Source organism: Zootoca vivipara, chromosome 6, assembly GCF_965207765.1.
Source record: "Zootoca vivipara chromosome 6, rZooViv2.hap1.1, whole genome shotgun sequence".
In the NCBI taxonomy this organism is placed as follows: Eukaryota; Metazoa; Chordata; class Lepidosauria; order Squamata; family Lacertidae; genus Zootoca; species Zootoca vivipara.
In genome coordinates this window covers 92650217-92673632 of record NC_142589.1, presented here as the reverse complement: position 1 = coordinate 92673632, position 23416 = coordinate 92650217, and the positions used below count along the sequence as shown (strand labels likewise).

The following is a 23416-nucleotide window of genomic DNA, read 5'->3' as shown; positions in this document are numbered from 1 at the left end:
TAATGCCCAATCTCTTTGTTACTGTGTCTTTTAATCACGTATGGAATTTCCACCTGTAAAGTGCTTGGAAACCATATTGACCATATGAATGGTATATAACTAATAATACCTCATACAGTGGTGCCTCGCTAGACAAACGCCCTGTAAGACGAATTTTTCGCTTAACGAAAGGATTTTCGAGCAGAGGTTGCTTCGCTAGACGAATTCATTTTATGAAAAATTCGACTAGCGAATCGCGGTTTCCCATAGGAATGCATTGAAATTCAATTAATGCGTTCCGTTCCGGCAAAAAATAATTTATAAAATAAAAAAATAAAAAATTTCAATGCATTCCTATGGGATTCGCTAGACAAATTTTTCGTTATAAGAATTGACCCGTGGAATGAATTAAATTTGTCTAGCGAGGCACCACTGTATATGCCTGCTCGGCCGCTTCAGTCGGAGGATCTGGCACTCTTACAGCTGCCACATAAGGTATTGTTGTTGTTTTTTGTAATAATTGTTTTTCTTTTATTATCGTTGCAATTATATCCCACCTTTTCCTCAAGGTAGCCAATGTGGTTGTACCCCACACCAACCCTGCAAGGTAGGTACGGCCAGGCTGAGAGACAGCAACTGGCCCAAGGTCACTCAGTGGCCTCATGGCCTACTGGGAGGATTTGAACCCTGGTTTCTCCCAGGTCCCAGGACCACTTCCTTATCCTCCTTTTTCTATGCCTTGGAAAAATCACAGCTGAGATTGGAACACTGCTGAGTTGGAAAGTGAAGGTTTGCTGAAATCCGTATGCAGTCATTTATTATACAGTGGGACCTTGCTTCTCAAACGCCTTGGTTCCCAAATGCCAAAAACCCGGAAGTAAGTGTTCCAGTTTTCGAACGTTTTTCGGAAGCCAAATGTCTGATGCGGCTGTCGACTATTGTTTTCGGGGCGCCTGCACCAATCAGAAGCCGTGCCTTGGTTTCCGAACATTTCAGAAGTTAAACTGACTTCTGGAATGGATTAAGTTTGGCACTTTTGTTTTTGCTATTTATTTTGCGTTTTGTGGCTTTTCCAGTTAATTTGTTTTTGTGACTGTGTGGAACCCAGTTCAGCTATTGATTGATTGATTGTGTGACTGCAGAAATGGATAAAAGCCCCCCATCCAAACAATCACTATCATCAGTGCAGGTAAGGAAAACAATATTTTTAATTTTTATCATCTACAATACTGTCTTATTTATTTTATAGTATAGTACATTGAGTATTGCTTTAATTTTATGGATCAGTGGTCTCATTAGATAGTAAAATTCATGTTAAATTGCTGTTTTAGGAGTTGCTTTTAAAAGTCTGAAACAGATTTATCCATTTTGCATTACTTTCTACGGGAAAGCGCGCCTTGGTTTTGGAACGCTTTGGTTTTGGAACGGACTTCCGGAACGGATTAAGTTTGAGAACCAAGGTAAGACTGTATTAAGATACTGGCCTACTATGAGTTTATTCATATCCCACTCACCCCCCGAAAAAAATAGGGCAACACACACAGTTCTCCACTCCCCCAACATTTTATCCTAAAAATGACCCTGCAAGGTAGCTAAGGCTAAGAGATGGTGACTGGCCTGAGATCACCCAGTGACCTTCAAGTGTAGATTTGAACCCAGGTCTCCCTTCTCTTAGACCAGGCGTCGGTAAGGTTATCCGGCCTTGGACTGGATCGTTCCCATGGACGGGCACAGCGCAACACTGGAAATGGCGCCTGCGCATGTCTGCAGTGCTGGAAATTGCTTCTGCAGCTGTGCAGCTGCCGAAAATCGTGCCTGTGCAGAAGCGATTTATGGCGTCTGGGCATGCACAGACGTGATTTCCGGTGTCTGCGCAGGCCCCATTTCCGGCGCCGCTCGGTGAGTCCCCATGCCGCGCTGCGCCAGTTTAGCGTAGTGTGAAGGGGGCTTGGCGAGCGGGCAGCTCAGTTCACGGGCAGCCCGTGGGCCAAATAAACGGCCTTTGTGGGCCGCATCCGGCCAATAGACCCGAGGTTGCTGACCCCTGTCTTAGACCCTGTTTGTCCCACTCTGACCTCGGGGTGGGGTGGGGAATCCCTGCAAAGAACAAGCAGCCTCATCTAATCTTTCCTCATTTGGAGAGAGATGGGATTAGCACTTACCGTTTTCTTCAATATTTTGGCAGCATATTGGATGTTACTTCCTTTCTCCTCACAACTGTACACCACCGACGTGGCTCCCCTAAAGAAACGGGGGACAGAGAGAGGTGATCACACATTCCCCCCCAAAAAAGAATGTATATGCAGAATGATTTTTTCTTTTTCTTTCTTTCTTTTTTTAACATAAGCAATAGATCCTGTTCCCAATGGGTGAAATGACCAACCAGGGAATGGTCAGAAGCCACATCGAGGTGTTTATTTATATTCATTTATTTTATAAAAATTTATATACCACTTGATCGTAGGGGAAGAAAAACCCTCAAATTAATTAACAATAAAACTGAAGCCATCCAACTTGGTGGCTATCACTTCCTCCTGTGGCAGTAAGTTCCACAGGTTAGCATTGGGTTGCATGAAGAGAGGCTTTCTTTTATCTGCCCTTGAATCTTCCAACCTTCGGCTTCATCCGCAAGTTCTATAGTGTTATGAGAGAGGGAGGAAAACTTTCCTCTACCCACTTCTTCCATGCCAGGCATAATTTTACAGGTGTCGATGTCAAGTCACACTTACCCCAACAAGCACGTTTTGACTCATGTAAACGTTTGTGGAAAGCACATTCCACTAACATGCATTTTCAGTGCACACTTTCCCCCTTATACACTGGCACCTTGGTTCTCAAACTTAATCCGTTCTGGAAGTCCGTTCCAAAACCACAGCGTTCCACAACTGAGGCACGCTTCCCCATAGAAAGCAATGCAAAATGGATTAATCAGCTCCAGAATTTTAAAAACAACCCTTTAAACAGCAATTTAACATGGATTTTACTATTTAACGAGACCATCGATCCATAAAATGGAAAATCACTAAACAATGTACTGCAGTCACACAATCAATCCATCAGTAGCTGAACTGGGTTCCACACAGTCACAAAAACAAAACAAAAAAAGAGCCGCAAAAACACAAAATAAATAGCGAAAACAGACAGACCTCAGCATAGCACTCAAAACGGAGCACGTTCAGCTTCCAAAAAAAGTTCGCAAGCCGGAACACTTGCTTCCAGGTTTGCAGTGTTTGGGTTACAAGTTATTTGAGAACCAAGGCGTTTGAGAACCAAGGTACCACTGTATGTGCATTTGGAGAACTACACCGCCAAATTCAAATTTTGACCCAGCAAACTTTTTGGGGAGGGGGCGGCACTAGGATGGGGAAGTTTGGCCTTTCCTGGGATTGTGGAACCACACAACTGGTTGCAGAAGGGACTTAGAGACCAGCCCCCAGTCCTCATGCGTGCTTCTGGCTTGACTTTGCTAAAACAGTTTTTAATTAAAAACCGCAATGCTAAAGAAGCTCTAAACCTTTAAGCGGCTTTGGAGCCCGAAAGGGACCCCGTCTGGCCCAGGCCTGGGGACTTTACAGCCTCCGTCCCTCCCGAGCAGATTGGCAAATTTGTGTTTACGTGGAGATTACATGCTGATCAGCACAGGCTGACAAGAAATGCTTCGGGGGGGGGGGAGCGAAGCGGCTCGTGCATCGCACTGCCTGGGAGTTGGCTTCCTGAGGTGCAGCCAGGGACACCTGCATATCCACCAAAATAATAATAATAATAATAATAATAATAATAATAATAATAATGTTGTTTAGTCGTTTAGTCGTGTCCGACTCTTCATGACCCCATGGACCAGAGCACGCCAGGCACTCCTGTCTTGCACTGCCTCCCGCAGTTTGGTCAAAACTTCATTAATTTATACCCCGCCCATCTGGCTGGATTTCCCCAGCCACTCTGGGCAGCTCCCAACAGAATTAAAAGCACAATAAAACACTAAACATTAAAAACTTCCCTAAACAGGGCTGCCTTCAGATGTCTTCTAAAAGTCAGGTAGTTGTTTTATTTCCTTGAGATCTGATGATTTATGTATGATGATAAACGTTAAAAGTGAAAATGAATCAAAAAATGTTTTAGAAAAGATCATAGCTTGGTAATTATTTATTGTAACTTATGAGTGAATTTCTGTTTCTGTTTCATTATTTGCCGATGTCTTGAGAGTTAACTCTATTGCACACTACCGTACCCCAGTGGATTCTTGGATATTTCTTTATTTGATATAAGCTGTTCCATTTTAAAGTTCAGACTTTTTTGTATCGGATCAGATTATTATAAGGTGTGTGGTCTTCGTTGTACGTTTTGTTGCTGCAAACCGCCTTGCAGCAATATAGAAAAGGCAACATGCAAATTAAAAGTGAAATGGAAATGGTAGGAAACAGCCGCTCTTGACATCCAGCAGGATGGTGGAAATTGCGGCGTCTCTGGAATCTGTACCAGATATACTTCCTCTCACTAATAATAGCCTGGTTTTGGCAACTGTTCCACCGAACCTCATTATCTGCAGCAGCAGGTGGATGGGAAAGTAAAATTAGCTGTGTTCACTTTGCCCCTTCCCTCCCCAGATCCTTTGCAATTTCCTCCTGCCCACATCTCTGTAAATTTCCAGCAACATAAGCAAAATTCACTTTGACGTCAGATGCTGACAAAATGCCCGAAACTCCATCTTTGGTGGAGAAGGAGCAACAGGAGCTTTCCTGGTTCTGAGCCAGGCCACTGGCCCAGCTAGCTCAGCATTGTCTGAACTGATTGGTAGGCTGTGGTCATTTCCAAAACAAATACAGTGGTACCTTGGTTGTCAAACTTAATCCGTTCTGGGAGGCCATTCGAGTGCCGGAACCATTCGAAAACCAAGGCATGGCTTCCGATTGGCTGCGGGAGCTTCCTGCGCTAAAGCGAAAGCCACATTGGATGTTCGGCTTCTGAAAAACTTCCACAAACCGGAACACTTACGTCCGGGTTTGCGGCGTTCGGGAGCCGATTTGTTTGGGAGCCGACCCGTTTGATAACCAAGGTACCACTGTACAGCAACAGCCCAGTCCTCATGATTCGGAATAAAGGGCTGATTTAAATAGGAACATAGGAGAAGCTCAAGGCAGGATTTAGGTTTGATGAGGCCCTCAGCTACTGAAGGTAATGGGGCCCTTTATAGGTCCAGCTGTCCTTTGTCAACAACAAATTGTTGCTGTTTTTTTTTGTTGAATATACGCTATATGGTAATTTATGGACCTAATAGGTATCTCAAGCCATTTGCGCATGTTGCCATGCAACCAATCCATGCAGAATGTAGGCACCCTATATATAGAAAGGAGCAAACCAGTGATATTTTAGGGAGCAGGCTTGCAGGTGGGGTCCATTTCTTACATCATAGGAGCCTACACAACACAAAACACTGTGGCTGGATGTAGGTTTTATTTTATTTGTTTTCTATCTTATATTTTGGAAATGTATATCCAGTTGTTTTTTTCTTTAATTTTTTGGGGGGCCCCACTGGGCCCTATGCTATAGCTTGTTTAGCTTATACGTAAATCTGGCACTGCCTCCAACATTCGCTGGTAAAATTCAGGATGTGGGCTTGCACCTCCTTCCCCAAGCCTGATAAGTGTTTGCCCAGCTTTGGGAAGGAGGCAGTAGAGCTCTGACAGGGTGCGAGAGCCCTCCCGCCGGATGGGCTTTGGGAAGGAGCCAGGAGCATTCCAGGATTGCCTCAGAGCCTCGTGCCTTCTTCCTGGAGTCCAGAAAGTGCTTGCCTTCTTCCACCGCCCCTTCCTCGGGCCCCATGAAATCGCGGTGCCCTGGGACAAAGGCAGATCCCGGGACGCCTTCAGGGGAAGCATCCCGTTTAAACCAGGGAGTTTGGAAGGTTTGCATTAGTTCAACGAGCTCACTAACTGGCAGCGGATCTGCCACGGAACTCCTGGCATTTTCAAAATAAAGCAAGCTTCTGGTCCTCATGTCCGACTATAGATTTTGGAAAGTTGCTTATTCACATGATGCATTTGAGCAGCTCTTAGCACGTTGCACAAAATGTAATGTGACTGATCCTGCGATCGAGGGAAATGTTTTTGTCTTTTTTTGGATACAGTTGAACACGATTTTGAATCCAAACAGCAGCCAGAACCTTTTGAAGCTGCACTTATTCTGACCACTGGCTGTTGGTTTTTTTGTTTCTTAGAATTTTGATCCAGGCCACGAATTCAGAATAGCAGGCTGATTTAATCAGAGAAAGGGTTCTACCTCCACACTCCTCTTTAATCTCACAACAATCCTGCAAGGTAGGAGATCTCAGAGATTAGGACCAGTCCAACATCACTTGGCAAGCCTCATGGCTGGGCAGGACTTTGAACCCGACTCTCTCAATTCCTAGCCTGACCCTCTAACTCAATTGTTCCCTAACTTTTTTGCCTCCATGGGCTCCATAAATTCATCCCCACTCACACCCTACCCTATAAAAAAACATTCAGGATAGTGCTTTTGCACAACCCACTAAGGACAGCAAAATTCCAAACAGTAACAATTAATAGCACATTAATTCAGATTTTTAAAGTCTGATTTACACCTCCAACGCTCCTCTGCTGCTCCCAAGCCTCTTAGTGTCCAACGAGGTAATTCCACTGCCTTCCAGGGGGCAGTACTGCTCACTTTGGTTACATCTACTTTAACCATTACACCACACTGTCCGTGCAGACACATTTTCATGCATTACGCTGAGAATCACCTGACATATTCTCCCTGCGCATGGAAAGTTATAAAGGGGGGTAAAAAAAATAAGACGAAGAAGATAGGTAAGTTGAAATTCTTGTAGGATGTGATCCATGAGAGGCAGTCAAGTACAACATTCCTTGTAATGCTAGAGAAGACATGCGAGGGATTGTTTGGTCCAGCCAGTCGAAACTTCCTGTTCCTCCTGGCTGAAGCTCCCTGCCTTTTGCATGTGATAGGTGGGCGTGACCTTACCTGACCAGGTAACAAAAGGATGAGTCACGCAACACACCTCCCTCTCTTTTTGACTTCCTTCTTCGCTTGACCAGCTTTTAGCTAGGACTGCTCTGCTAGCTCTCAGCTGGCAGAAGCACTGGGATTATTCCCCCATATGGGGTAGATCCACATGTACATATTTGTAACCAAGTCTGCCTTCAGGGATCCAACTGTGAACTGATGATGCGAGTCAACTTCTTTTATTGACTTTGAATAAGATTGTGGCGTCTTTATTCTTTTAAGAGGGATTCAAGGGAACTTACCAGGAACGTACAATTGAGTCTGAGACACACTGAGTTGTATAAAATAGTGAGAGGCTCACACGAGCCTGCAACCAGCTATCTGCTGTGCATATTAAAAAAGGGGGAAGTAACTCTGCTACATAAAGGAACTTGCTAGTGCAAGTTAGGAAGGATATTAATAAACAATATATCCTCTTCTGCCACCCTGAACATTCCTACAATTCTTTGGAAGCTGAATTTTGCAAGCAGAGCAACCTTGCACATTGTGAATGGGGGGCTGGAGCCGGGACTATAGAGGAGTGGCATGCTTAAGGAAGGGCGTTTGCAGAATTGCAGATAAACTCTTAAGTGAAGGTGTCTGTTCTTCTCTCACTCCCATGAGCCAGATGGGAAATTAACAAAGGCAAAGGTGTCTGTTCAATTTGGCTGAGCATGCACCAAGGAGGCGGTGGCAAGACTGAAAGGAAGGCAATGAAACAGTGAAATGAAATCTGCTTTTTCTCCCTCCCGCCCTGGGAGAGGCAGAGAGAGAGAGAGAGAGACTCTATGTCCCTAATTAAGGATTTACCCAACGGCTCTGTTACAGCCACTGCACTGATCAGGATTAATATCCCCCAAATATAAGCGTTTTAAAAACACATCTCAATGTGTATTTACTAAAAGAGCAGGCCGGGAGCTTCTGAAAGACCCAACGCATTTACCGCCACCGCCGCTTGAATGTTCACCAAGTGATTAAACACCACCCAAGGAAACTAAAAATCCTGCTAAACATCATTACTATCTGTGTTGTGTAGTGGTTAGACTGTCAGGCTATGACCTGAGAGAGACCAGTGTTCAAATCTCTCTACTCAGCCATGAATATCCCAGGGTGTGGCTTTAGGTGTGGCAAGCCTCTCAGACTCACCTGTCTTGCAGGGTTGTGGATAAAAATGGCAAGAGGGTGCATGCTCTTCGAATTAATGAAAAAAGCGAGCAAGAGTTGTTTTATGATTTGTTATTGTCAGTTCAAAGCAGGCCTTGGCAGCTCTGCCGGGGTGTGAGACATCCGCCCAGGCGTGTTTCTGGTGACAGGCATGCGCATCCAGAGGTGCAGAATGCGAACCAGTGCTTCTTGACTGCTGAGCGCAATGGGATTGACTCCTATGCAGAGTTTTGCAGCCTTAGTTGTGAAAATCAAAGGGGAGGAGAATGCTACAAGCACTCCATGAATATTGTGTACAGCATGAGCTTCAACCTAATTAATTATGCTAAGACCAAGATTATGGTCTTCTCCGTCCGACCAAAATTTCACTCGTGGTCAATTAATCGTACTACATTGGAGGAGTTTAACCGTTTCAAATATCTGGGACAAGTACCGGTAATTCGATCAAATAGGTCCTTTCTGGCTCATAGAGAGTATATAACAACAAATGCATCTAAAGCAGCCATGATGATTAGATCGCTATATGCTAAGAATCAGGCTCAATCAGTGAAAGTTGCCTTGAGACTGTTTCAAATGAAAGTCCTTCCCCTCCTGTTGGTGGGCATTTCCCTGGGTACCCATAGGAATTTTCTCAGATTGGAATCTATCCAATCACGATTTCTTAGAGCCATCCTTAGGATACCCCCTTCTGTAGCAGGTGTGGTCACAAGATTAGAGGTTAGTTGGCAAGCATTCTGGTATGTGGCCTTGAAGGCAAAACTCTGACTATGGCTTAAGCTATGTTTTAACCTGGTGGGCATGGCCCCCTTGATATTGAGGGATGATTTCCAATCGTCGTGGGAAAAGGAGATCATAAATGAAGTGCAGGCCTGTGGATTGTTTAAATTGACAGCATTGACATGGGTCTAAATGTATATCCTATTTCTTATTGTCGGTTTAAGTTTAAAGTTCCTTTAGATGTTTGATGTTTTAATTTTTGTATGGATAAATGTTTATTTCTGACTGACGGTCAAAGAAAGTCTGATTGATTGGAAAGAATTAAGACAATTTCAGACACATGCGGCCCTCCAGACCTTGCTGCCTGGCCCTCAAAACTCTCCCAGGCCACAGCCCTCACCAACCCTGTCTGCTCCCCTCCTTGAATATTTTTGCCTGACTGGAAATGTGGCCTTGGAGATTTGATTGTGCCTCTTGCTTGCCTGGATAGAGAGGATGTGTGTGTGTGTGTGTGTGTGTGTGTGTGTGTGTGTGTGTGTGTGTGTGTCTGAGTGTGTTTAGAACCCAGGCTACCCCGCAAGGGTCAAGCTGGCTTCCACCAGCCTGCCCACGTTTCCCTCTGGCCCCGTCGGGCTGAAAGGGGCTCCTGGTAGCTTGATTTTCAGCCAGGATACTGCAGTTGGAGGCAGCCAGATAGAGGCAGTGAGATATTTTACTTTCTTGGGCTCCTTGATCACTGCAGATGGTGACAGCAGTCACGAAATTAAAAGACGCCTGCTTCTTGGGAGCAAAGCAATGACAAACCTAGACAGCATCTTAAAAAGCAGAGACATCACCTTGCCGACAAAGGTCCCAGTAGTGATGTATGGAAGTGAGAGCTGGACCATAAAGAAGGCTGATCGCTGAAGAATTGATGCTTTTGAATTATGGTGCTGGAGGAGACTCTTGAGCGTCCCATGGACTGCAAGAAGATCAAACCTATCCATTCTTAAGGAAATCAGCCCTGAGTGCTCACTGGAAGGACAGATCGTGAAGCTGAGGCTCCAATAGTTTGGCCGCCTCATGAGAAGAGAAGACTCCCTGGAAAAGACCCTGATGTTGGGAAATATGGAGGGCACTAGGAGAAGGGGACGACAGAGGATGAGATGCTTGGACAGTGTTCTCGAAGCTACGAACACGAGTTTGACCAAACTGCGGGAGGCAGTGGAAGACAGGAGTGCCTGGCCTGCTATGGTCCATGGGGTCACGAAGAGTCGGACACGACTAAACAACAAAAGCGCAGTTGGTAGAGCGTGAGACTCTGAATCTCAGGGTCGCGGGTTCAAGTCCCACACTAGGTGAAAGATGCCTGCATTGCATCCCTACAGAAGGAAGGAGCCACCAATAAGATGGGTAAAAACTAATTACTGGTAGTGAACTATGCAGGACATATTGGGCAATTTGATTCCCCCCAAATAGAGGGATATTGTTCTTCTTTAAAAAAGGGAAATGTTTAATGCATATTTTTAAAGGGTTGTTAATAGATTTATACAATAATAATAATAATAATAATAATAATAATAATAATAATAATAATAATATATTATTTATACCCCGCTCATCTGGCCGGGTCTCCCCCGCCACTCTGGGCGGCTTCCAACACACATCAAAATACATTAAAATATCACAGACTAAAAACTTCCCTAAACAGGGCTGCCTTTAGGTATTTTCTAAATGTCAGGTAGTTGTTTATCTCTCTGACTTCTAATGGGAGGGCGTTCCACAGGGCGGGTGCCACTATAGAGAAGGCCCTCTGCCTGGTTCCCTGTAGCTTTGCTTCTCGCAGTGAGGGAACCGCCAGAAGGCCCTCACGCTGGATCTCAGTGTCTGGGCTGAACAATGGGGGTGGAGACACTCCTTCAGGTATACAGGACTGAGGCCGTTTAGGGCTTTAAAGGTCAGCACCAACACTTTGAATTGTGCTCGGAAATGTACTGGGAGCCAATGTAGATCTCTCAGGACCGGTGTTATGTGGTCCTGGCGGCCGCTCCCAGTCACCAGTCTGGCTGCCGCATTCTGGATTAATTGTAGTTTCCGGGTCACCTTCAAAGGGAGCCCCACGTTGAGCGCATTGCAGTAGTCCAAGCGGGAGATAACCAGAGCATGCACCACTCTGGCCAGACAGTCCGTGGGCAGATAGCGTCTCATCCTGCGTACCAGATGGAGCTGATAAACAGCTGCCCTGGACACGGAGTTGACCTGCACCTCCATGGACAGCTGTGAGTCCAAAATGACTCCCAGGCTGCGCACCTGGTCCCTCAGGGGCACAGTTATCCCATTCAGGACCAGGGAGTCCCCCACACCTGCCCGCCCCCTGTCCCCAAAAAACAGTACGGTACTTCAGTCTTGTCAGGATTCAACCTCAATCTGTTAACCGCCATCCATCCTCCAACCGCCTCCAGGCACTCACACAGGACATTCACCGCCCTCACTGGTTCTGATTTAAAAGAGAGGTAGAGCTGGGTGTCATCCACATACTGATGAACACCCAGCCCAAACCCCCTGATGATCTCTCCCAGCGGCTTCATATAGATATTAAAAAGCATGGGGGAGAGCACGGAACCCTGAGACACCCCACAAGTGAGAGCCCAGTGGTCTGAACACACATCCCCCACCACCACTTTCTGAACACGGCCCAGAAGGAAGGAGCGGAACCACTGTCTAACAGTGCCCGCAGCTCCCAGCCCCTCTAGACAGTCCAGAAGGATGTTATGGTCAATGGTGTCAAAGGCCACTGAGAGATCCAGCAGAACTAGGAAATAGCTCTCACCTTTGTCCCTAGCCCGCCGGAGATCATCAACCAGTGCGACCAAGGCAGTTTCAGTCTCATGATGAGGCCTGAATCCCGATTGGAAGGGATCCAAATGGTCCGCTTCTTCCAGGCGTGCCTGGAGTTGTTCAGCAACTACTCGCTCAATCACCTTGCCCAAGAATGGTAGAACTTTCAGATGCCACTTGTACAAATAAGGTTTTAAGATTGGACTATTAAGAATATAAGGCTCTAGGAACATGCATGAATAAGGTAATACAATGGAACCAAGGCGGGGGAGTGGAGGGAAGTCCATCTAGTTAAGATTTATGATATGAATTGCTAGAATGGATTTGTTTTGTTTTTATATTGTTGTTTTTTGAATTTTGATAAATTGTTATCAAGGGTGGGGGGAAAGATTGCATTCCAGGGGGTTGGACTAGATGACCCTCGTGGTCCCTCCTAACCCTACAAATCAACGACCCTCTGAAAACTTGTTACATCTTTTCAATGTGCCGTCAGGTAGTTTTCAGTTCTGGGCTTCAGGGCAGCTCCCCCCCCATTTGCTTCCTCTTTTGACAGGATTAATTCACTAGCTTCAAAATGTGCCCAGGCAGCCCTGCTGTCTTTAGGCCTCCCTCCTGCCGCTGAGTGGGGCAGGAGGTGGGGGAGAAGGACCCCCACCCACCCAGAGAGCCCCCCCCCCCCGTTAACTGCATGAGTAATTCAGTTGAATCCTGCCTGGATCCCGTTATTCCTTTTGTCTTCCCACAAGTAAAAGGTTAAAATCTCCCTTTAAAACTATGGTTGGGGGTAGCTGGCATTCCCCCAAGCAAGGCCACCCCCTCCAGCAGCCTCTCCCCCCTACTACTGCTATGTCCTGGCCCAAAGTCCGTACGTGAAATTAACACACATTCTCTGCCCCATTTCCCAATGGGAAAGCTTCACTTTGTTGGGCCATCGAATTTTGTACTACAGGGTCCTTGGGGCAGGGCCGTAGCTCATGGTTAGAGTACGCGACTTCATACCCTCCAACGTTTCTCTGATGAAAATAGGGTCAGCCTATTCCATCATAATTATAATATTATTTTTATTTATACCCTGCCTTCAGATGTCTTCTAAAGGTTGTATAGTTATTTATGTCCTTGACTTGGGGGGGGGGTCGCATAACTCCATACCCTCCCACATTTCTCCAATGAAAACAGGGACGTCCTATTTATTTCATCCCCTCCCACATTTCTCCCTTATTCGGGAGCTGATTTGTTGGGGAGCCGACCCGTTTGATAACCAAGGTATCACTGTACAGCAACAGCCCAGTCCTCGTGATTGGGATTAAAGGGGATTTAAATAGGAACATGCTTGGTCCCAGCTCCTGCCAACCTAGCAGTTCGAAAGCACGTCAAAATGCAAGTAGATAAATAGGAACCGCTACAGCGGGAAGGTAAACGGCGTTTCCATGTGCTGCTCTGGTTCGCCAGAAGCGGCTTTGTCATGCTGGCCACATGACCTGGAAGCTATACGCCGGCTCCCTCGGCCAATAATGCGAGATGAGCGCGCAACCCCAGAGTCGGTCACGACTGGACCTAATGGTCAGGGGGTCCCTTTACCTTTTTAAATAGGAACATAGGAGAAGCTCAAGGCAGGATTTAGGTTTGATGAGGCCCTCAGCTACTGAAGGTAATGGGGCCCTTTATAGGTCCAGCTGTCCTTTGTCAACAACAAATTGTCGCTGTTTTTTGTGTTGAATATATGCTATATGCTATATTTATGGACCTAATAGGTATCTCAAGCCATTTGCGCATGTTGCCATGCAACCAATCCATGCAGAATGTAGGCACCCTATATATAGAAAGGAGCAAACCAGTGATATTTTAGGGAGCAGGCTAGCAGGCAGGGCCCATGACTTACATCCTAGGAGCCTACACAACACAAAACACTGTTGCCGTATATAGGTTTTATTTTATTTGTTTTTTTATCTTATATTTTGGAAATGTACATCCAGTTTTTCCCCTTTAATTTTTTTGAGGGCCCCCCAAGAGAGTGGGGCCCAAAGCTACAGCTTGTTTAGCTTATATATCAATCCGGCATTGGGAGCCGGCAAAAACATTCCTCTTCAACCAGGTCTTGGGATGATTAATATTCTGGAGGGGAGGGTTATTTATTGGTTTGCTTTGTTTTCGTTCTTGTTTTTATTCTGCACTTTGTGTTTTTATGCTTTGAACCGCCCTGAGATCTTTAGATGAAGGGTGATATGCAAAATAATAATAATAATAATAATAATAATAATAATAATAATAATAATAATAATAAGTAGAGCAGTGACTCAGTTTAAGGCACCTGTTAAAACTAGCCCTTTATTCGGAAACATGAGGACTGGAATCTTGCTTCTCTTTTAGGGGAAAGGCTGCAGCTCAGTGGCAGAGCAGCTGCTATGCCTGCAGAAGTTCTGGGTACAATCCCCAGTGGCGTCTCGTAGCAAAGTTGGGAAAAGTGATCCACCTGAGACCCTGCAGAGCTGCTGCCCACCAGTGTAGACAGTATGGAGCTAGATGGACCAATAGCCTGATTCAGTATAAGGCGTGTTACGCTTCAACTTAAAACCAGTCCTGTATTCAAATCTATGAGGCCTGGAATCTTACAGTGAGTTTCCAAACAGCAAAGCAACTCACACGGCAGGGCTGCAGCTTAGTGCTTGAACACCTGCGTTGGACGCAGAAGGTCTCGGGTGCAATTCCCAGCATTTCCACGTAAGCCTGCCCAAAATTCCGGACAGCTACTGCTAGCCAGTGTAGACAGTACTGAGCTAGATGGACCAGTGATCTTCAGCATAAGATGGCTTCCCACCCGCTTGGGGCTCTCCAAAGTGTCATGCATGCTGCTGCTGCTGCTGCTGCTGCTGCTGCTAATGATAATAATAATAATAATAATAATAATAATAATAATAATAATAAAACAGCTGGAAGGAATTATAGATGCCACCCCTTACCTGCCAAGTTCCGGGCCCATGATGTAGAAATCCTCAAGGATTGCATCCCTGCGGGATCCCTCGATCCAGAACTCATCCTCTAGAGGCTTTGAGGTGGGCATCTTTGGGGCAGAGGTGAGGGTCCTTTCCGGAGATGAGGCTGGTTTTTCGCTTGGCCTTCTTCCCCCCTCCTCTCTTAAAACATCGCAGATGGGCAGGCGGGGAGGGAGAGGCGGAGATGGGAAAGCAATTTCCAGGATTATCCTGGGAGGATCAGAATAAACGTCCTCAAATCTCCTTCCTCTGCTTCCAGCTCCACGCAAGAGGGTGGCAGGTGGGCCTCTGCTCCGCTCCTCTGCCAGCTGGATGGAGCCCCTTGGGCCGCCTCACACGCTCCTTGCACACTGCTTACTTCCTGTTGCACGCTCGTTTTGCACGAGGCCCCCAGCTGCCTCCTGCAAAAAAGGGTGAGCGAGTCTTTGCCTTTAGAGATACACCTTGAGGGTCAGGTTTTGGGGTGTCTGAGAATCGCTGCACTCTCACCCATGCCAGTGTTGGCCACCTCCAGTTAAGGTGACGGGGTGTCTTCTGCTTCTTGACAAAGTTTCCTTTTTCTACATCCTGGGGATCACCTTGAGGAATAATAATAATAATAATAATAATAATAATAATAATAATAATAATCACCAACCTGGAAGAGTAGGACGAGTCAAGTTATTCCTATTCCTCAGGCTGCTGTCCGAAACCACCCTCCCTCCAGGCCATTGCAAATATTTTTAGGTGTGTGTGTGGGGGGGGTTTAACCCAGAGAGGAACGCTCTCTCTCTCCCCCCCACTCCAGTTTCAATTTACTGCTTTAAATCCAGGATTGCTCCTAGGGTTGGCGTGGGAATCCGTGTTTTGCCAGGTATCCAAGAAAAAGATACGGCCCTTGTTTGCTCCTGTCCAATAATTATAATAGTTACAACAACAGTGTCTATATTTGGGAAATAAACCCCACAATATCAGCATGCAGATGCCGGCAGTTTTCCAAACCTGGGCTTCAGCCTTCCTTTTGGTGAGGTCCAAGTTTCACATTGTGGAGTGCAATTTCTCCCTCCGGAGCGGTCCTCCGCTCCTGCTCTGGTGGAGGATGCTCGAGGATGCTCGGAGACCACGCCCTGGAGAGACAACATCCCGGTGACCTCTATTTGAGAAAGTGTGGCTTGCCAGCTTCAGCCTCCCAAACTCGGCTCGCTCCTGCCACCCAAAGGCGCCTGTGTTTCATTGCCACTTCCTCCAGCACTCCAAAGCAGATGCCTCAACTTTATAAACTCATTTCGTATCCAGCCAAGTTGGGGGATCATGGAATCGTAGCATTGTAGAGGTGGAAGGGACCCCATGGATCAGCTAGTCCAACCCCCTGCAATGCAGGAATCTTTCACCCAATGTTGGACTCGAACCCACGACCCTGAGATTAAGAGTCTCGTGCTCAGGAATGATGCCGAAAGAGGTCAAGCCTAGAGACAGATGCTGTCTAAGCTATGCGGTTACAGCCGCAAGACTATTAATAGCAAAAAATTGGAAGGCTGTTCACGTCCCGACAAAAGAAGAATGGCAAGAAAAATTATTTAATTATTATAATTTGGCTAAAAAATATGAGGAAATTAAAGGTATCAAGAAGGAGGAAATTGAAAATAGTTGGAAAAAATTTACAGATTATATTAAAACAAGGGTAGTAAATTCCAATTTTATCTCCACTAATTAAGGTTCAGTTATAGGTATTAGGTATGGAGTGGAACGATGAGAAGAAATAGACGATAGAAAGTATGATGTATGTATATAATAAAAAGGAAAAATGTTGATGGTAGAATAAGGTATGTAGAATATGGTTATCTTGGTAGAATAAAAGGATAAGTTCGGATTAGGCTGAGAAGTCAAAGGGTAAGGGGAAACAGCGAGGGAGGGGGAAGGGGGGAGGGGGAAGCTATCTTTATTTCAGAGAAATGAAGTTAGTCAAATGTAATACCTGTAATATTTGTTATAATCATTTTTATGGTGAAGTTTATTTTATTCTGTGATAAATGTTGTATAATGTAATAAAGTTTAATTTTAATTAAAAAAAGAGAGTCTCGTGCTCTACCAACTGAGCTATTTACAGTTTGCTTGTGAAACATGGAGCAGTTATAAACAGCAACTCTGCTTTATACTTCTTGACAGCCCAGCCCATCTAGTGAAATATGGACCACTTATAAATGCCATCTCCAAGTCCTCGAAAGATCCCATCAACGGCATCTCTGGAAAATTTACACGTCACTTGGAAAAACAGGCGAACTAAGTGTACTGGAAGAAGCAAAGATCCCCATTCCCCAGTGTCGAAGCGATGATTCTTCAACGTCACCTTCGTTGGACTGGTCATAGTGTTCGGGTGCCCGATTATCTTCTTCCAAAGCAACTACAGTACTCTATTCCGAACTTTAAAATGGAAAGCGTAACACTGGCGTTCAACAAAAGACTCTCTCAAGGCAAATCTAAACAAATGTAGTATAAACATCGGCAACTGGGAAACACTGGCCTGCGAGCGCTCCAGTTGGAGAACAGCCTTTCCCAAAGGTCTCCTGGGCTTTGAATACACTCGAACTCAGGACACAAGGAAGAAACGTGCTAAGAGGAAGGCACGCTTGGCAAACCCTCACCGGGATCAACTCCCGCCCGGAAACCTGTGTCCCCACTGTGGAAGGATGTGGGGATCCAGAATTGGCCTCCACGGTCACTTATGGATTCACTGTTAAAACCGTGTTTATGGAAGACAATCTTACTCGCCTACGAGGGATTGCCAAAGAGAGCAGGTTTCAGTCCAAAGGAAGGGGCTAAAATGTGCCCCCCTAGGCCTCTCCACTGCCCTCACAACTCTCCCCTTACTGGCCCTTCTTTATATCCTCCTTGAGTGTTTTTGCCTGGCTGGGATAGGCCTGTGTGGCACAGTCTTTGGAGAGTCAGACTAGGACCCTGGAGACCAGGGTTTGAACCCCCCACTCGTGCATGAAGCTCACTGGATATGACCTTGGGGGGCTGGCTACTGACTCTCAGCTTAACCTACCTCACAGGGTTGTTGTGTGGATTGGATGAGGAGGGGGAGAGCCATGTATATGCCACCCTGGTGCTCCTTGGACAAAAAGGTGGGGCAGGAATGCAACAAAACAAATGTGCCCTTGAAACTATTTCTCGCCTGCATGGAGGACAGAGAGCACGATGAAATTAGCCTACTGTAAATTCACATTCGTTGCTCCTTCCACTGTGCCCCTGGCCCTGCCAACGACAACTATGTGCCCCCCACCCTTGGACCAAGTCCCATTCAGAGGCTGCAATCATGCAGGAGTTTTCTTGCTGCTCCTCTGTTAAGCTCTGCATGATATTTGAGCTTTTGCATGATGTAAAAGCCTTCTGAGTTGGAGGCCGTTAATGCTTCCTTGCAGAAGTTAGTTCCATAATGCTTCAGCTATGTGCCATGTGGATGTAAAACCATATAAAGAGCCTGCAAGGCCAGGCCAATTGCCCATCTGGTCCAGCACCCTCTTTTCACAGCTGCTGTTGCTGCTGCTGTTTGTTTATAACCTGCCCATCTGACTGGGTTTCCCCAGCCACTCTGGGCAGCTCCCAACAAAATATTAATAAAGATTAAAAAGCGATAAAACTTCAAACATTAAAAACTTCCTTATACAGGACTGCCTTCAGATGTCTTCTAAAAGTCAGATACAGTAGTTATTTATTATTATTAAAAGGGATCGAAGCTTTCTTCCTTAGAGAATTGCTTTTTGCTCTATGAATTGTCCGACACCCAGCTTTTTCGGATGTGCCCCTGAGCTCAGGTGCTGTGGCAAATCCTACTCAGTTCGCATTCACAGCCGAGTCTATTAAATTTTGTGAAGCGATAGGCCAACCTTCAAAGTTCACACTCATTCAAATTTTCCAGTGCATTTCTCCAACCGATCAGTATTTACACAGAATGCATGTTTAGAGGAAATGTGCTTGCTTGCATGCTCTGTGGCCGCCCCAGCTCCTGGCACCCAGCACCCCCCGGCCAGCCCCAGAGGCACCATTTGCCTGCGGAGCTTGTAGCTAGGGCTGTGGCAACAGTCACACAAGCCTTTGGGAGGCAGAGATGCAAGAGAGCATCAGAGGAGGTAGGGAAGGAAAGAGGGACAGAGGCAACCCCCAGGGTGCCACGGCACATGGGTTGAAAACCACTGCTGTAAGGGAAGGAGAGACCAGCGACCTTTGCCCAGCCCTGGAGGTATATGCAAGTCCTTATATTCTGCTGGGCAGCTGCTGTCGTAGGTAATGGCCACAGGGCGGGGCTATTGGCCTCTTTATCAGTATCACTGTGGCTTTTTCTGATGGGTTTCATTCCGTGTTCTTATTTGTAGCCTGCTTTTCTGTATGGATACTAATTAAAGCGGCTCATGGCAAAAGTGAAACATGGAAAATTCCAAGCTGATGGACTACGCCGAGATGGCAAAGCTGACCAGGAAACTCAGAAACAAGAGGATAAAAACCTTATAAAAGAATGGGGGGGGGGGGGAGAATATAAGTTATTTAGGAGACCACTGTAAGCAGACGGAAACAAGAGCAGGATTTTGATTCACTTGTAGTGTAAAAAATCACTATGGACAACATGGTTTGATGTAAAAACTGGAGTACGGATGAATATGCAGGTGTACTGTAGATGTTTAAAATGAGACCCCATGGAGGGGAAGGGAGGAAGTTTTGAGATTCGGAGAATCTCTTTATACAGTTATGTTTTTACTAGTTTGTGTTTATTTACACTTTGCATTTGTAAAACCAAAGAAAAATGACTTCATTTTTAAAAAATGGTGATTCTTTTAAAAAAATTATTATTAAAATCCTATGCTGCCCTTCATCCGAGGATCACAGGGTGAGCACAATTCAAAGTGTTGGTGTTGACCTTGAAAGCCCTAAACGGCCTCGGCCCAGAATACCTGAAGGAGCGTCTCCACCCCCATCGTCCAGCCCGCCCGGACACCAGGGACCAGCTCCGAGGGTCTTCTGGCGGTTTCCTCCCTGCGAGAAGTGGTGGTGCCCGTCCTGTGGAACGCCCTCCCATCAGATGTCAAGGAAATAAACAGCGATCTGACTTTTAGGAGACAACTGAAGGCAGCCCTGTTTAGGGAAGCTTTTAAAGTTTGATGAATTATTGTATTTTTATATTTTGCTGGAAGCCACCCAGAGTGGCTGGGGAAACCCAGCCGGATGGGCGGAGTATAAATATATCATCACCATCACCATCATCATCATAATCATCTATGGTTCCAGACCTCATGACTCTGAACCAAAGACTGATTTTAAAAAGGAACACTAGAAGCTGCTTTTTCCCGAGCCACAGCCTTGCTGCATCACTGACTGCCCAACACTGAGTGGCGACAGATCTCCAGGATTTCAGAAAAGGGCTGCCTTCCCAGCCTTACCTGGGGACTGAACCTGAGACCTTCTGCAGGCAAAGCAGAAGCTCCACCACTTAGCTATGGGTCTTTCCCCAAAGTGAAGGCCTCTCTTTTAAGAACAGCACGGCACATCTTCCTTTGTTTTGCATTAAAAACCTTTCTAAAGGAGTAAAGAGGTGAAGGTGTTAAACCTTCCAGCGGGGAAAGGAATTTTAACATCAAGACGCAGCAGATCACAGGTTAAAGGCGCCTGGATTTTATCTTCTCCCTTCATTTAAAAAGATGTTGGAAGGCAGACGAGGGAGAGAGAGAAGGATGGGGGTGCATGATGGAGGGCTGAACCCTCAAACTTTGGAATCGGGTGCGAAGCCTTCAGAACGAGGGGAAAGCAATGTCTTAAAAGGAGGCACTCGGAGACCCAGATTGATGCAAAATCTCACTATCTTCAAGCCTCATTTCCAAAGTGTAACTGACAAAAGGGTCAGCAAAACTGCCTGTCTTGTCCCCCACTCCCCCCCAAAAAAACCTGCTTCCTTCTCTGTAGGTTGGCAAAGGGATTGCTGGTTGGCCCCAATAGGCCTGATTTGGTATAACCCAATACCCTATACCCCTATTCACATTCCCCGCCCCCCAACCATAAGAACTGGGATCTTGCTTTATTTTAAAGGAAAATATTCAGTGGTAGAGTACAGATTTTGAATGCAGATGGCGCCAGTTTCAGTTTGCCCATGGGGGTGGGATGCACTATAGGGTCTCCAAGGAGTCTGCCTGCCTCCTCCCACTTAGCTGTCCTACCGGGGGGGGGGGAAGGCAGAGGGTGGGTTGTTTGGGTAGCACGGAGCCTGCGCGCGCCCAAGCCACCTTGTCTCTCCCAGGAGAGACGCGTGGCTCGGGCATGCTGCAGGCCCCGTGGTGAGTGCCACCTGGCATTTTGTCACCCCCCTCAGTGGTGACACCCGGGGTGGTCCGACCCACCGTCCCCCTTCCTCCGCCCCTGTGGAGGATGCTGAACTAGATGGGCCCCCTTTGGCCCAACCCAGCTGCCGGGTTCTTCTATGGAGCCTCCAACTCCAGAGGCAGTCTATCTGAACTCCTAGATTCTTTGGGGTATTATGTTCTTAAACAGATTCGTAATCTGATGTGGGTATAAGGTCTGCATCCTATATTTTGGGGCAGGGTCCAGCTGTGCCGTCGTGCCGTAAAAGACTCCAGTCTTTTAAGCTTGCGTCCGTCCGTCTTAACCCGGCACTGCTCTGGCCCTCAGCGCTTTGGGGCCCATGGCACGTCTCTTAATCTGGCCCAGCCCACCTGTCCCCCAGTGCTCAGGAGACCAGGCAGAGAAGCTGGCTCTGAGCGCCGTATCTGTCGCAGTATGTAAAAGACGGTGTTAGAATTCTCCACCAGCCCAAGGACATTCTTCTGCCTCTGGGATCATCCATTTGCAGGCTCCCAGAAGGCAGGCGATGTCCTTGCACCGACGAGGAATTCTAACACGGTCTTTCTCTTGTACCTACAAGGTAGGAAATTAGCGATCCAGCAGGGGCAAGCGAATGAGGTCGTGCCTCGCCATGGGTTCCTCTGACGGCGTTCTGGATATTGAATATGCGAAATGCGTGCTAATGGGATTTTAATAACACGCTCCATTTCTTCCGGCTGGTTAGCGAGCGAGGAGTCAGACCTCTCCTTCCACTCCTCCATCTGGATTCGACCCTTCCAACTGATTGGGGTGGGGTCTCCGAGACTCTTGGATCTGGGGGCAATATTCGGCTTCCCGAATTGTCAGACTTGTCCCCTGGCAAAGGGCAGCACAACAAAATTCCCACCCCCTTCCCTTTTTTTTGCGGGGCTGGGAACTTGAATCTGGCTCCCTCGACACCACGGTTCTCCCCAGATCTGGCTCGCAGATGACAACGCTTTGGCTCTCAGCCACCGGTGTTCACCGAGCTGTGAAAAGGGAGGGGAGGGGAAGACTGATTATCTCATGGAATCGTAGATTGATAGAGTTGGAAGGGAACCAAAGTGCCATCTAGTCCAGTCGCCTGCAATGCAGGAACATCATGTGGGGGTTCAGGGACAGAGAAGAAGGAAGAAGGAATGAATGAATCAACAATAAATAAAACAATAAATATGCTATACAAAGAATAGAAATAAAAAGTCAATTATATAAAATACATGTAGTTACAGGTAGGTAGCCGTGTTGGTCTGAGTCGAAGCAAAATAAAAAAATTCCTTCAGTAGCACCTTAAAGACCAACTAAGTTTATATTTTGGTATGAGCTTTCGTGTGCATGCACACTTCTTCAGATATACATATAAAATACATTTTAGAGTTCTGAATCAATAGTTAAATAATGGACCTTATTCTGATTGCCCCAGCTAAAAAACCTTGCCACCTTTGCTATCACCTGCTCCTCTTGATCTGCCCAGAGAAAGGACACTGGGGCAGTGGCTGGGCGACCCGGAATGGGCAATAAAAGACGGGTGATGACCTCACTCCTCAAGTCTTTATCAAGAGCGCAAGCCAGAAGGGCATGTGCCACTGATTCGGGACTGCCATCTCCACAGGGTCATAAGTGTTTTTCGGGTGGAATTTTTTGGAATCATCCCTCAGGTGCAGCCAAGGGCAATACATTCAATCTTGCAAGAGTAAAAGCGTGTCTATATTTTGGAATTGCTAGGTTATGCAGATAAGGTGCCAGAGAGTCAAAATGGGAAAGTGGAAAACAGTCATACCATGGGCAAAATTTCCTTATTGTAGCCAAGTTGTTATGATGCTCAGATTGCTTCACTTTCCCATGTAAAAGAAAGATTGCAGTCATTTGGAGCAAGGTTGTTGCTCACCGACGGCAGCTGGAGGTTAACAAGACCGGACTCGTCTGCAGCACAACTGGTGTGTGGTGGCTTGGACCTGAGAGCCATGCTGAGGTTGGCACCCAGAACCCGCCGCCCTCTGCTTGGCTGACTCTGGTTCTCTGGCCTGCGGTCTGCCTGCCGAGGTTGGACACTGAGTCCCCACTGGAAAGAAGCCGAGATGCATAAAAGGCTTCCTGCTTGGGTTTGCCCACAAGCAGGATTTGAGCACAGGAGGCCTCTCCCATCCTGTGTCTCCTAGCAATTGGCATTCAGAAGTCCCATGCCTGAAACCCAGGAGGGCCACTGCCAGTCAGTGTAGGAAGCACTGAGCTAGGCAGACCAGTGTGGCTCAGTACAAGGCAGCTTCCTACGTTCCCTTAATTCAGAACAATGAGGACTAGAATCTTACTTTATTTTTAGGGGAAGAACCATTGCTCGGTGAGAGAGCACCTGCTTTGAACACAGGAGGTCCCAGGTTCAATCCCCCTAGCAT

General features: G+C 46.5%; 1 protein-coding gene across 1 annotated transcript in view; it reads right to left on the bottom strand.

Moving 5' to 3' along the window:
- Positions 1 to 14880, bottom strand: part of LOC118086017 (calcium/calmodulin-dependent protein kinase type IV-like) — a 46002-nt gene extending 31122 nt beyond the window's left edge. The window contains exons 1-2 of the mRNA XM_035117220.3: positions 14652 to 14880; positions 2142 to 2220 (exon numbers count right to left, since the gene is read on the bottom strand). Coding sequence (XP_034973111.2) covers positions 2142 to 2220; positions 14652 to 14752 — 180 coding nt within the window. The 5' untranslated portion in view covers positions 14753 to 14880. The remainder of the gene's footprint in view (positions 1 to 2141; positions 2221 to 14651) is intronic.
- Between the last annotated feature and the right edge of the window lie 8536 nt (positions 14881 to 23416).